Consider the following 14617-nt stretch of genomic DNA (forward strand, 5'->3'; position numbering starts at 1 on the left):
ATTTACCACTTCATATCAAAACATGGCCATAGGTAGTTAAAATCAGTTTGTTGATAGTTACAGTTACTAAAATCTTTCCATATTCCTTCCCATTTCAGTGAAAATATCAACGTCACGTTTTTGGTGTTCTGGTGTGGATTTTGTAAACAGGCCATAAAGACTTTTCTTAAATGTTTTATCTAACAGAAGGGTTATAACTGGATCTAAACTGCTTTTAGCAGCAGCAAGGCAAGTAAGGAAATTTTTAATTTCCACTAAGTAGTTTAACCTTGGGCAGTCATTATGTCTGAGCAGTATGTAAAAAAGAGGCCTAAAAATATGATACGGAAGAAAGCAGACAGTTAATATCATCTGGATGACAAGAATGTTTCTTTTCACTTTACTGTAAATTAGATGTTTTTCTCCGATACAGCTATTTTTTTGAATGTTATTCAGATGTCTGGTAAGAGAATAGTACGACCGCAGAACTGTCATAAAAGACACAAAAAAACATGCAGTGGCAACAGAACCTGCAATCATTGCAGTAAATTCACTAGCTTCTACCTGGATGTTGTAGCAGCTGGGAAAGTATTCCAAAGCCTTTGCTTGGACATCATATGTTATAGCTGTTACTGTTATGCAGAGCACAGTAAGCCATATACCGATGCACAAATATTTAGCAAATTTTGGCTGACGGAACGCTTGAAGCAAACATCTGGAGAAGTTTTCGTTAACTGCTTGGGAGTACTGTGTGTCACAGTTCTTCCTCAGCGTTGCATACTGGCTCAGAGCAATTGAGCACAGGATGATAATGGTCACATACATGCAGACGTGCATGACCAGAGTCCCGAGGTGATGTGCTATCCGGCATTCCAAGGACTCGTAGCTCCAGCGCTTCCCTCCTGCAAAGTAGGCAGCCAGGAAGGGCATTGTGCTGCATACAAACAGATTTGCAGTCACGAGGTTTGCCAGGTAAATGTATTGTGTTCTCCTTGTAGGTGCTTTCCTTAAAAATATCCAGGCAGCAAGAATGTTTCCAAAGCTTCCAGCAGGGAATAGGCAGGAGTAGATGACAGGTAGAGCTACAGTGGTAGCTGATGATGGCTGAAGAAAACATGTTGAATTGTTCATTTATACCAGTATATCTTGAATGAATGATCAGAGCTGAAAAACAATTAAAAAATTATTCTTCTGTAATGTTCATTTAACATCTCTTTTATTCCTTGCTCATATCTCAGCTGTTTCTGTTTCTCCCCTTCTTTTCAGTGTTCCTAACAGCTGTTTGATGCTGTTACCATCTTGAGTTTGCATGAGGTTACAGTTTGAGTGTTATCTTCCACTGAGATTTTGTGAAGAAAACCTCTAAGATTTTATGTGCATAGAATCTAACAAAATAAATTAGGAACTGAAGGTTCGGGCTAGGGTCTGGCAATAACTTCTGCAATCTTAGTTTATTTCTCAGCCTGCCGGAACATCTGTAACCTAATTTGGAAACCATTTCAAACCATTTAAAGTTTACATAAGCAAATTAAATGCAAAGTATTACTTTGCAGAAATGCAGAGGAGCGTCCAGTACCTCCATTTAAGTACAAATTAGAGTCAGTATGATGTAGGAATCTGGCTAAATGCATTTATTTTGTGCTCAAGTCTGTATCTAATCTTGTTTTATCAAAGCTCCAATATTAGATATACATTTAGTCTATATTTGTAAACATATAAAATGGTTGTCCAAAACTGCAATATATTTATTTTTTCCAAGATCAGTTTTCAATCTTTTCTCAATTTTCAAACTGAAAATAAGAAATCAAAGCTCTATACAATGACTGTGTATAAAAACTGGTATTTCAACTTACTAACCTGTACTGGAGAGCTTATACTTTTGTATGCATACATACATTTTAGTGCAGTGTATCCTAGTTAGCTTTTGTTTCATGTAAAATCATATAGAACAAATTAAGAGATTTCAAACTTAAAGACAGATAATAATTTTTTGTAGACAGCTGTAAGCAAATGAACTCAGATGCTAAAGAGGATTCTGTGTAGGTATGATAAAAAGCTGAGATGCTGAGTTTAAAACTCTGCTGTAGGCAGTGTTTGACAACTTGCAAATTAAACTTAAATTAAAAAATTAACTTTCCTAGCTGTTGCAGTTTAGTATGCACTGAGTTCATGTCTTGTTGAACCAAAATGTTTATGACAAGTTAAATTCATGAAACAATTGCTGAATGTACTCATTTAAAAGTCTAATGATAATTTTTGTGTCAGTGACCAAATTTTGTCAGGTAAAACAAAGTAGTAGTTTGAAGCTTACCTGTGCAAGCTGCAGGCACCTTCCTTTGCTGAGAGGAAATATTTCTGTCTGATGGCTGTTCTGTCTCCACTGCTGCAATGAAAATGGTGACACTTGAATCTGGAAAGTACAGTTAAGAACAATATCTCTCTGACATAAGTAGGTTTGCAGAGTGTGCACTTTTCTTTCACAATGTCAGAAAGCAGCTGGGCATTTAAAGTTCAGACAAGATGATATTGTCTGTACAAAAAACTTAAAAATTAGGTCAGGATCAGCTCCATTAGGGAAATGACAAAAAATGAGATAGTGTGGAAGAGTGATTGTAACAGTCCTTTGGGGTCATGTAGGTAAGGCCCAGAAACATCTTGCAATCCTTATATAGTGCTTTCCTCTTTTTGGGGGCTGGAGGGGTTCTCTTTAGGACTGCCCACTTTCCAATGTGAATAAAAAAAAAAGAAGTTGCTATTTTATGTGTGAAAACTTGTCTTTTCAATGACATTTAACAGTTTTTCAGTGCCAGGAGCTACCACAAAGCTGACTATCTGTTCCTGAAGCCCACATACAATATTATTGTGTCAGTGTATGTCCAGACATGAGTGACCAAATGAGTGACAGGAGTACATCTCTCCTGTCTAGTCAGGAGATGGATTGTGGGGAAGCAATTTTCAGCTGACGCATCCTAGGCATCCGTCAGGGAAAACAGACTCATTGTCCAAAAAATACAATGTTTTATACAAATCATCCAGAAATGTACACAGGACCGTTTCCTTCCTCCACAGGATGATGGGTTTGATCACAAATCAGTCAAACTCTGTTTAGGTCTGCAAAAGTTGAGACCTGTGAATTTTCTTCTGTCTGATGCATCTGTGGTTGTATAGCTTTTCAACAGCTATAAATAAATTTCTTAAGAGAACAGAAGAGATACCAAAATTGCAGAAGTTTTTATACTGTAAGGTTCTTGTTTTGCTAGTTTTGCTTTATGTTGAAACATACACTGTAAGAATTCACCTCAGTGGTCTATTATCAATTTTATTGTTCAGTCTTATTAATTTTTTTACTAAAATGATGGACATGTATGCTGGCTTCCTATTTAGAATGCGTAGCTGAATTCATTTACAATTAAATTTACTTGCTGTAGAGTATTAGTAATTAGGTTGTAATGCTGTAATTAGTTTGCATGTACTTTAAGTCTTTGTCTTGTTAGATTTAATTATACCTTTTGGGTTTTTCTCCATGTTTGAATGTATATTAAAGTTTGCTCTAACAGAAAGGGTCTTGTATTTATTAAATGTTTAATAGTCTCTTACATAGTCTTAGAAGTCCTTGTTATTGTGATGTTCCATTGAGGTTTAGTTACAAGAACACATATGCTGAAATTTTGCTACGAGTGGTGTGAACCATTCTCATAAGCAGGGGTTTTTAATTGTTGTTATTATTGTTATTTGGTTGGTTATTGACTGTTGCCTGTGGTATTTATAAGGCTTTGACACTGTCTCTCACAACATCCTCACAGGCAAACTGAGGAGGTGTGGACTGGATGAGTGAACAGTGGTGGATTTAGAACTGGCAGAACAGCAGATGCCAGAGGTTTTTAATCAGTGGCAAAGGGTGTAGTTGGAGGCCTGTCACTCGTGGTGTCCCCCAAGGTTCAATACTGGGCCCAGGACTGTTTAACTTATCAATGACGGATGAAGTGGGAGGTGCCTCCTCAGCAAGTTTGTTGGTGACACAAAGCTGGAGGAGTGGCCGATACCCCAGAGGGCTGCACAGCCCTTCAGAAGGACCTCGGCAGGCTGGAGAGATGGGCAGAGAAGAACTCTCTGAAATTCAACAAAGGCAAGTGCAGGGCCCTGCAGCTGGAGAAGAATAACCCCAGGTACCAGGACAGGCTGAGGGCTGACCTGTTAGAAAGCAGCTCTGTGGAGAAGGACCTGGGGGTCCTGATGGACAACAAGCTGTCCAGGAGCCAGCAGAGTGTCCTGGGGAGCAAGAAGGCCAATGGGATCCTGGGCTGCACTAGGAAGAGCATTGCCAGCAGGTCAGGGAAGTGATCCTGCCCTTCTACTCAGCCCTGCTGAGGATCACCTGGAGTGCTGTGTCCAGTTCTGGGCTCCTCAGCACAAGAGAGACCTGGAGATCCTGGAGCAAGTCCAGCGGAGGGTGACAAAGATGATCAAGGGACTGGAACCCCTCACTAATGAGGAAAGGCTGAGGGATTTGGGCCTGTTTAGCCTTGAAACGTGATTGAGAGGGGAACCCATCAATGTACACAAGTATCTGAAGGGAGGTGTCAGAGGATGGAGCAAGCTCAACCCAGCAACAGGACAAGAGGCAACAAGCAGAAACTGATGCCCAGGAAGTTCCACCTGAACATGAGGAAGAAGAACTTCTTTCCTGTGCAGTGACCGAGCACTGGAACGGATTGCCCAGAGAGGTTATGGAGTCTCCCTCACTGGAATATTTCCTAATGGGAGATATTCCAGACTCATCTGGATACCATCCTGTGTCATGTGCTCTGGGATGACCCTGCTTGAGCAGGGAGGTTGGACCAGATGAAACCCACTGTGGTTCATTCCAACGTGACCCATTCTGTGAAAGATGTTTCAGTTGGCCATTTATAACCCATACCTATCATGTCACATGTTATAACCAGTTCCTGCTGTACAGCTGAGTATGGAATATGTTGGCAGCAGTTGCTCCTTGTGGGATGGAAGGAGGCAGCAGCTTAGTTACTTCTGGCCTCTGTAGCAGTCCAGGTGCCTGTACTGTAGAAGGCCCAAGATCCCACTGTATTGCATTTAATACCAAGATAAGTCTCTTAAGGTACACTGGCTACTATACAAGTCCAATCCATGTCTTCTTTCTAGAAAAATCATTTACCAAGTAGCTTGCCTAGGACTTTGACTTTTGATGCTTAGTTTTGATGGGAATGGTTTTTTTTTCCTTAAACATTCAAATTGAAAGGCATTTTTGACTGCATAAACTCTTTAAGACAGATGCACTGCACAATAACCATTTCCAGTTGGACACTTGTATCAGGAGAATTGTTGTAGAGCACCATGATTCCCCTCTGCCTGCTTGTCAGCTTTCCATGCAGGGGTGACCCAGTGTGTGCACAGCACTTTTGTTGTCATGATTTAATGAGGATTTTCTCTATAATCAGTATATGTATTTAATACTGTAAGAAGTGCTTATCAAAGCGAAATCGTCTAAGCTCATGTTTAAATCTACTCGAGCTGAGCATTGTGCTGAATCAGTGAAGATAAAAATATTGGGCAGATTTAACATAGGTCTCTGTTTGGTGTTCACTGGTGATTTATTTTCACCAGTTTTTAAAACTTCCCTTGTGGTTCAGCAAAACAAGACCTCAAATGAAAGTTCCCATGTTGTTTGCTGAATTATAAGTGTGTGCAGTGCAGCTCTGTGGTATCTTTAAGGATATAGAAATGGGGATATGTTGCACTCACAGTTTCAATTCCTTGGTTGTCGTACAATGTGCAGAGTTAAGTGTTTCACAGGGTCTGGGTAATTGTTTTACCTGGACAGGCAAAACACAAGCCAAGCAACGTCTTTTAGTATGGAAAACTTAGCTTGAGGATGACAATACTAATAAAAATAATCTTCCATCTTATACTTCAGGTCTTTTAATGTTACTGTCATTGTACATCTCCCAGAGGTCTTTACAACTATATTTGCTTATAAAAAACCACTGTCTGTGTATTGCTCATGAGGATTTTTATTGTTAACTTCAGAAATTGGTTTTTAACATGAAAACTGTGTTGATCATCAGAGACAAATAGGAAGCTTTCTCTGTTGTTCTGCACCATACTGTAATTTATGGTTTTTCAATTTAAATATGTTTTTGTGTAACAACTGTTTGGGATTTCCAATTTCTTCTTAAGCTTCTGTGAAAATACAAAAGTAATAAAGCAAAAGTAAAAATCTAAAACACTGCAGTAAAAGCAAAACTGATACTTTAAAAGGTAGCTTCTTTTGGCTGCTATCGCGGTTTAAGCTCAAACCAACCAGCACAGCTGCAAAAATCATTCCTTACTGATAAAGAACACTTCTGTACCCTCTGACAAAAATGATCCTGTCTTTTCTTCAGAGTTTTAATTTGTTGTTGACCATGTTTGTGTTTTCATCTTTACCTAGTGAGAATTTTTGTGTAAGGAATAGCAAGTATATTTTTGATTTTAACGCACAGTCACTTATATCTGTGGTTTGAGAGTTCTATGAAGAAGCTGGCCTTGCTTTATAATAGGTGCAGAGGTATACTACTTACTGTATGCAAACTTAAAGGAACCAAGACTTACCATTTACTCCTCATTTTTTCTCACTTTGAAGTACAACAGTAGAAAATTATTCATTTCTCTGCAACTGATCTTCTTATTTCTGCATCTCCCACTCTAACTGTGTAGTTAGTGTTAAGGCTTTTTCCAGCTTCATCCCTTACCCCCAGTTTTCATGGGGACAGACAAATCAATTATTTTGATAACACAACATGGAAAGATTTGATTGATTTACTTCCCTCACAAAATGGCTTAACTCTCACAATGTCTGTTGAACAACAGCTCTTCTCAGAGTTTTCCTACCAATCCACTCTATGATCAGTGAACATTGCGACAGCTTTTTTGCACTTTCTCAGCTCTCTTGGATTCCACAGAGCCCTGAGTAGTTGGAATTTTGTTTAAGGGATGGAAAAAAGGCTGGCAGAAGGTTTGCAGTGCTACAGAAGATACATTTTGGATTGGTGGAACATTATCAACCTTTCTTTTTCTCTGTACCTTTGTACAACACATCCCCCTCCTCTCTCTCCTGGTTCTGTACATGCTGTCAGAAAGCATTAAACCAAAGCTTCCATATGTGAACTTCCCAGTTCTGGGAATAATGTAATTCTTACTTGTTTATCAGTGATGTAAGCTGCACTCCTCTTTTATGGTTTCATTGACTGATATCCTGAGGGAAGTAATTCAATTAAATTTTCCTATGTTGTGCTATCAAAATAATGGATAATTGTATGCCCTCATGAAAACCACCATTTTGCAGGTTAAAACCATAATTACAGTTAATTTCAGTGTGAAAATGAAACTTGAAGTTGTGGTTTAACCCTGGTAGACAAGTAAGCCCCACACAGCCGCTTGCTCGCTCCCCCTCACTGGGATGAGAAAGAGAATCAGAAGGGTAAAGGTGTGAAAACTTGTTTGTGACTTTTGCCTCTTCCCTCCCTCATTCTTGTGGCTGCTCTGCTGCAGAAAAGACCACTCCTTCTGGTGCTCCCTCCTCTCTTCTGACACTCTATGGTCAAATCTGCCGTTATCTCAAACCCTTTGAACCCGTGTTGGGTGCCAAAGAGGGTTGTTGTGGTTTCATCCCTGTAGGCACCTAAACCCCATGCAGATGCTTGCTTGCTTTCTCTCCCCTGGGCTGAGAGGGGGAACTGGTAGCGTAAAAGTGAGAAAACTCATGGTTTGTGATAAAGAGAGTGTAGTGAGTTTAAAGACAAAGAAAAAAAAAAGAGATATAAAAAACCAAGAAAAACAAGTGATAGAAGGAAACCCCAAATGCTCACACCCGGCTGACCAATGCCCAGCGAATTCCTGAGAAATGGCAGCCCTGGCAAACTTCCTGCTTGGCTTTTGTTGCTGAGCCTGACACCAGGTGCTCTGGGATGTCCCTGTGGTCAGTAGGGCTCATCTGTCCCAGCAGTGTCCTCTCCCAGCTCCATGTGCACCCCCTGTGTCCTCTCTGGTGGGTGTTCTGAGAGGCAGAGAAGTCTTTGATGTTGTGCAAGTGCTGCTTAGCAGTAGCTAAAACATCCCTGTGTTATTAACACTGTTTTGATCACAAACCCAGACCACAGCCAGTACCAACTACTGTGAAGAAATCTATCCCAGCTAAATCTATGTCTACCCCAGCCAAAACCAGCACAGCTGTTCACTCAAACCAGGTACACTCTAACACGTTTATGATTCAAGTTATAAACTTGTGTCTGGTAAACAGTGTAGTTTCTTTGCTTATGTTTTCCATTTATTTTAAGGAATATGTGTAACACAACATAGCTATTAATGTATATGTCAAGTCCAAAAGGTAAATAAGTAGCTAGGGAGCATATATACCTTATATACATTTTCTAACTAGTATTTATGCTAATGAAGAATATGGACCCATTTTTGCATACTAAAAAAAGAGGTGACATTCTGGTACAGCAAATGAAATTCAAAGATGTGTTGGAGATTTCAATAAAAAGGAAAACAAAATTTTGTGCAGATTATGAGATGTGCATTCAGTTAGGCTTTAATCACGAAAAGAAGAATAAATAAAATTATTTTCATATTGAAATTCACCTGAAGGCTCAGGAAATTGCTCTGGTTGACCCTGATAATTCTTAGGAAGCACTGCTAAGAGGAGAAGTAAGATACACTATTAAAGTGACTAATTATGTGGTCATTTGACATGTCACAGTGTAACTTTGAGCAGATCTCCCAGGTTGTTTCAGGACTGTTTGCTCTTCAGTAATATTGTTTTGCAAAGCCTGGCATGTTACCCTCAAGTTTGCGAAAATTGATCGCAGCAAAAAATATGTAAGGATTAAATATTTTTTAAAAACAGTAAAGATACCTGCTTTTGTTTTTTGGTCAGTAGTAATTGCTTCCTATATGACAGTGCAGTCTAGTTTCAGATCCCTTTCTGAGCCAGCTGATACATCTGGCCTTTAACATCTTGAAGCACTGATTTATGTAGTTGCGGAAATCCAAAAGGTTTTCACTTGTCTGGTCGCTTTTTGGGGTTGTTTCTTTGTTCTAACTGCTACTCTGTGGAGATCATGAAGTCATAACTGTTTCCCTCTTCTGTGCCATACCTGCTCTTACAGACTTTCTTATAGACCCGCTCCCTTCCCGATTTCCATTTCTGAGCTGTAGAGTTGATTTATTTAATGCAGCCTGGATTTGCAGCATTAACACCCTGTACTATTACTAGATGTTCTGAAGATATCTAAGTCTGGTTTTGCAATGGTGCTGTGTCCATGAGTTGAAGTCCTTGTAAATGAAAATTCTGGTTTAAATTGAATGGTTTGTTCAAAAGAATTTTAGAATTTATATTTTGTTCAAGTTGCACCATGTCATTTGTGTGTGTTCTGTTCTGTGTTCCCCAGCCCACACCCTCACCCCAGCCTGCTGGTCAGTGTCATCGATCAACTGCTCACAGAATAACTATAGACAAAGAATGATAATATATGAATCTTGTGAAATTATGGTTTATAAACTCTATTAGACTTACCAAAGTTGATGTAACTACGTACAACTGCAGTACTGCATAGGAGAATTGCACTGTACAAACAGAGAACCACGAGAAGCATACATATCATAGGATGTATCACAAGATGATAGATAAAAGATCATGAAATGCAATTATTGTGAGAATCAGTCAGAAATTATTGTACAAATGCCTTCATTGTAAGGTGAAGTGCTTAGGAAAAAACGCAGTTGCCATTGCACCTTTACGAAATTACATGTTTATAGGAATCTTTCTTTTGGAGATTAAAAAATCCCACAATTTTTTATTAAAAAAAAAAGAAAACAAAATAGATTGGCTAGTCATTGTAATTGGTTTAACATGTTTATACTCGTTTTCACCAAATCTAAGTTATGTAAAATCACATCAAAATTAAATCAAGTTTATATCTAGCAGAGATGAAGTCTTATATTTAGTTTGTTCAGTAAGAGTATTATGAATAACTTCTGTAAAACCAGAATATTATAATGAATTAGTAAAAATCCACATTTGGGCACAGATTTGACATTAAAAGTCATGTGATCCATTAGAGAAGTTACTGGTAGTCATATTAAAACCAATTTCTTTACACCTGCTTACTTGAGCTATATTGTTTGTATGTGTCAAGACAATAAATCCTTCTTTTATGGAGCTTAACATCTAACCTGTACTTCGTTCACCTCTCTGTCCTGTTACACCAGACGTTTAAATTGTTCATGGCATAACTGCTGCTTTAGTCATCTTTGGGCCAGACAACCCCCACCTTCAACTCCCTGTTTTTTAAAAAATGTTGCACTTTGGGATTTGTTTGTGCCTAAATACATAAGCCTGTTTAGTTTTAATCTGAGAGTCCAGCTGTATCTGTGGGGCATTGCTGTTCCATTGCTGTTCACACAGCATCAGCAGTTACCAAGATTATTTTAATCACAAGCATGCAGCTGAAATGTGTGGCTTTAGAAATCTGCAAGTAGAACAGTGACTGAGCCAGGCTGCCCTCTGTGCTCAGTTCTCTGAGTTTATGTGCCTTGCTGAACTACTTTGTGTAGCTGCAGCCACCAAATTTGTCAGAGTTTGAAAGAAATCTTAGGTAATTGAAAATACCTCCATATCATCTCTCCTTCATTAATTTCTCATTTTCTGAAAGCATTGCTTGCTTTTCCTTACTTGTTCGACCTTGACATTCATTAAACTGTTGAAGATATAATAAGGGTTTTAGGAGGCTTGAATATTTTAATTTTGCTGTTTAATAAAACTAAGTGTATCTTCTGTAATTATAACTGAATTAATGGCTGTTGTATTCTTCACCTCATTTTCAAGCCACATATGCTGCTAAATTCTAAAATATTTTCTTCAATAAAATACATTTATAGATATAGTCAAAATACTGATCTCTTTGAAACCTATTAAAACAGAGAGTTATATAAAATCTGTAATGGTTTATATAGATCTTTCAAATAGGACACAATTTACTTTTTGCAAAATTCATCTATTATTTTCATACACAAATTACTAATATTAATGTATATATACAAGATTCCTTATACAGGTTCAGACCCCTTCATGGAAATCTCCTTAAAGAGTTAGTGTTCTAGTTTAGTCCAACAGAGGATGTCCGAGAACTTCCTAATTTGTTTTCATGAATAAACAAGAGCAAAATACTTGTGAAAAGTAACTTCTCGTTTTCACAACCAGAAGCAAGACTTCTCATTTTGTGACCAGGAAGAAAGAGGCAGGATTAGTAGCTGTACAGTTTAGCATTTCATGATCTGCAATCGATGTCCTGGAGCAATAGAGAGAAATCCATTCATCTAAACAGTCAAACCACAAACTTCTTCCTTGAATAACTTGAGTGGGGAGTGATAGTAGATAATCTCTCCTGTGTGTATTGTCCAAGTTTTATGTCTGAAGTGCTTTCCATATTTAGGCTTGACTCTCCATGAATTTTTCTGCAAATAAGTTGGAATACAGCCTTACGGACGCTTCTGGACATGAGGAAATACATAACTGGGTCTAGGCAGCTGTTAAATGATGAAAATATGAGCATCACCTCATTGCATTTGTGAATGATCTCCTTCCAATAACAGGAGGGGTTTTGTAACTGTGATGTAATGTAGACAAACCGGAACATGTGATAAGGAACAAAACAGACGGTGAAAATGATGAGTACAATGAAGGAATTTCTTGCTGTTTTGGTGTATTTTCCTGCATTGGGAAAATTTGATCTTCTCCTCGAAATTTGCAGAAGGTTCTTGGCGATTTTAACATACGAAAGGATCAAGAGGAAAAAAACTATCCAAAAAATTAGTACCGTGATATAATTTAAAATCGCTTCTGTCTTTGCTTTCTGTTTACTTCGGTAATGAAAGCACAGAGTAGAATTGCTGTCCTCACTCTTAAAGAAAGATGGTGCAACTACTACTGTAAATCCTGTTAGTGCAATTGCCCACACGACGCAACAAATCTGAATACTTCGTGTCGGAGTTAACATTTTAGGACGCTTCACAGACTTAGTTATTTTTATATAACGATCTAGACTGATTAGTCCCAACAGTACTATGCTAATATACATGTTCATGTAAAACAGAGTTCCTACAATCTTGCATAAAATCCGTCCAAACATCCAAATGTTTTTGTTGGCGTGATGGAGTATTCGGAGGGGAAGACAGAAGATCAACAGAAGGTCTGCAACAGCCACGTTTAGCAAGTAAACTTGGATAGAATTCCTTTTCTGATGAATGCACAGGAAGGCAAACAGGGCTGTAATATTTCCAGCCAATCCAACAACAAAAATAATAGAATAAAAAACTATCAAAGTGAGTGACAGCGAGTTGTCGTCTAAGGCACAACTGTCATTGTTTTGAATTTCTGAGGCATTTATGGCCATGCTGGTTTGGTTACTCCAGAAGTTTTTGTGTGTCAGTGAATCAGCTGAAGCTGCAGCCATCATTTTTGAGGGTTTTTTAGCTGTTCTGTAAAGAAACAAAGAGAAATTTTAAGAATTAGATCTCCATAGGATCATCTTGTGTCTGTTTGCTTCATTGCATACAGTCTAACATGATATAAACATAAAAGGCAGTAACTAAAGGAAGTAAATATGCCAAATATGTTGCTGTAGCTGAGTAGAAGAACTTGCAGCCAGATATCATGATACAATGTAAGTCTAGAATAATCTGTAGGCAAGAACAGAGGGTATAGAGTACTCAAATAGATAACTGGTAGTATAATTGCATCTGTATTACTGTCTTGTGCTGTTTTAAAAATCAGCTATTAAGTTTTGCTGCACAGTCAAGAAATCTTTTTTTTTTAATTTATTTTGACTTATCTGCAAGTACAAATAATTTTTTTAAGTTTAGTTTTTAGGATTAGTCTTTCTAAGAAAACTTTTTAAGATGCAAGGACAGGTAAGTATAGCTAAGTGAAGTATTCTCAATGTTGATATAAAGTACATAGAAATATATTAAAACAAGTCTAAACTCACTGGTGTTAGTTTTAAATAAGTACCCAGGATCTCTCACATGCAAGCCAGTAGTTTTCAATTAGAAAAGCAGTTGTGAATTAATATTTCTTTGGCTATGTAATCTGTTATAACACCATGAGCCAGTACTATTACAGTAGCTTGTCTTTAATAATCTATATCTTCATATAAATTTAAGTGGTTTTTTCCTTTTCTTGACTGTTCACAAATCAGTATTACACAAATAAACTAGTATTAACTGGGAATTACATTAATGCAGTAACAGATTGTTTTCAAGTCTTCCTTGCTTTCATTGTTTTCCTTGTTTTCATTTCAAAGTTTTTAATTTCACTGAGCTCATTGCTGACCAGGAAGGTACAATCTGGAAGATAAAAGTCAGTTTTGACCAAGGAAGGAAAACCAAAAAAGTGTGTGGTTAGAACAGAGTGCACTAAGCTGTTTAGAGAGATGGTTAAGACTGATTTGTAATGATAAATTTTTTTCTTCAACTTGTTTATCATAGCAACAAAAGACTCCATAAAAAAGTTTCTTTAGAATTTTATTTTTTTACAGAGGAAAGGTTTTTTTTCCCCTAATCTCACAAAAGTGTCAGAAGTGGTTTTGGTTCTCTGAACTTTGTTGTCTGGCAATTGTTACAAAAAAAACCCAACAAACAAACCAACAAGAAAACTCTGCTATATACATAACCTTAAAGTAGGTTTTAGGCAAAGTCTGTGTCTAGGCTATGCAATTTGCGTGCTAGGTCTTAAAAATGCAAATTTACATTTAAGTGTGTGATACAGCTACAGCAGTGAAAATGGCAACACTTCAGGTAAAATTCTTAGGAGGACCTAATGTACATACAGGATCTGAACTACTGAGAGGACAGTCTGAAGTATTTTAACATCCCGTGTTATCTGACCATACAGTTGCATTAAACTTGCAGAGTATGTTAGCAGTTTCAAAAATAGCTGTTTCCATATTTGCCGTTTGATATTATCAGGGCAAGAAGTAACTTTAAAAGGCCAGTTTTAAAACATGGTGCTTTCAAATACATCTTGAAGCCTCTCTACTGCTATGATTTCTTGTTTGTTGCTTTCCTATAGAAATGCTTGACATCATGATTTGCATAAGCAGTGACAAGTTTAGAACAATAAGAAAGAGAGAAGCATCGATTACACTGCAGATGCATTGGAAACATAACTTTTCACTGTCATAAGTTGTGTCACTCATAAGCAAGCAGCATGTTAAAATGAAGCTATATTTAAGAAATGGTCAGTGGCACCTTTGCAGTTAAGAGAAACTTCAATAGAAATTTGTTTTACTGCGGCTTAAGTATAAAAGAAGGCACTTACCATTTATGTGTTAAGAACTTCTGCTGATTTTCAAAACCGCTGGTGAAGACAGGGAGGAGTAACATGCAGGTCCTCTTATTAGAAAGCTTCTCTATGAAAGTGATGAACATCAGCTGACACGGTACAACTGGCAACAAGGGGAAGTTTAACTAGTGTTGCAACTGTTTTGTTTTTTTAAAAAAGACATTTTTAAAAAGCAAAACTCAGTTTATCTGGGCTTTGCTGGGAGAGGTTCTATAATAAAATCTTCTCAGAGTTTCACTC

The 14617-nt window shown here is 37.7% G+C and overlaps 3 protein-coding genes across 3 annotated transcripts in view; 1 reads left to right on the forward strand and 2 right to left on the reverse strand.

The window, feature by feature from the left end:
• The window catches only part of CASK (calcium/calmodulin dependent serine protein kinase), a 202930-nt gene that overhangs the window by 99649 nt on the left and 88664 nt on the right, over nt 1-14617 (forward strand). The gene's annotated exons all lie outside the window — the stretch shown is intronic.
• On the reverse strand, nt 28-3489 carry GPR82 (G protein-coupled receptor 82). Its single transcript, XM_017810954.1, has 2 exons — nt 2291-3489; nt 28-1143 (listed from the first exon to the last, which is right to left on the reverse strand). Exon 2 carries the CDS (start codon nt 1108-1110, stop codon nt 67-69), a length of 1044 nt encoding a protein of 347 aa, XP_017666443.1. The 5' UTR covers nt 1111-1143; nt 2291-3489; the 3' UTR covers nt 28-66.
• On the reverse strand, nt 9514-14456 carry GPR34 (G protein-coupled receptor 34). Its single transcript, XM_017810953.1, has 2 exons — nt 14354-14456; nt 9514-12513 (listed from the first exon to the last, which is right to left on the reverse strand). The coding sequence occupies exon 2, from the start codon at nt 12489-12491 to the stop codon at nt 11361-11363; it is 1131 nt and encodes a 376-aa protein (XP_017666442.1). The 5' UTR covers nt 12492-12513; nt 14354-14456; the 3' UTR covers nt 9514-11360.

This window comes from Lepidothrix coronata, unplaced genomic scaffold, assembly GCF_001604755.1.
Source record: "Lepidothrix coronata isolate B3197 unplaced genomic scaffold, Lepidothrix_coronata-1.0 Scaffold30, whole genome shotgun sequence".
Taxonomy (NCBI): Eukaryota; Metazoa; Chordata; class Aves; order Passeriformes; family Pipridae; genus Lepidothrix; species Lepidothrix coronata.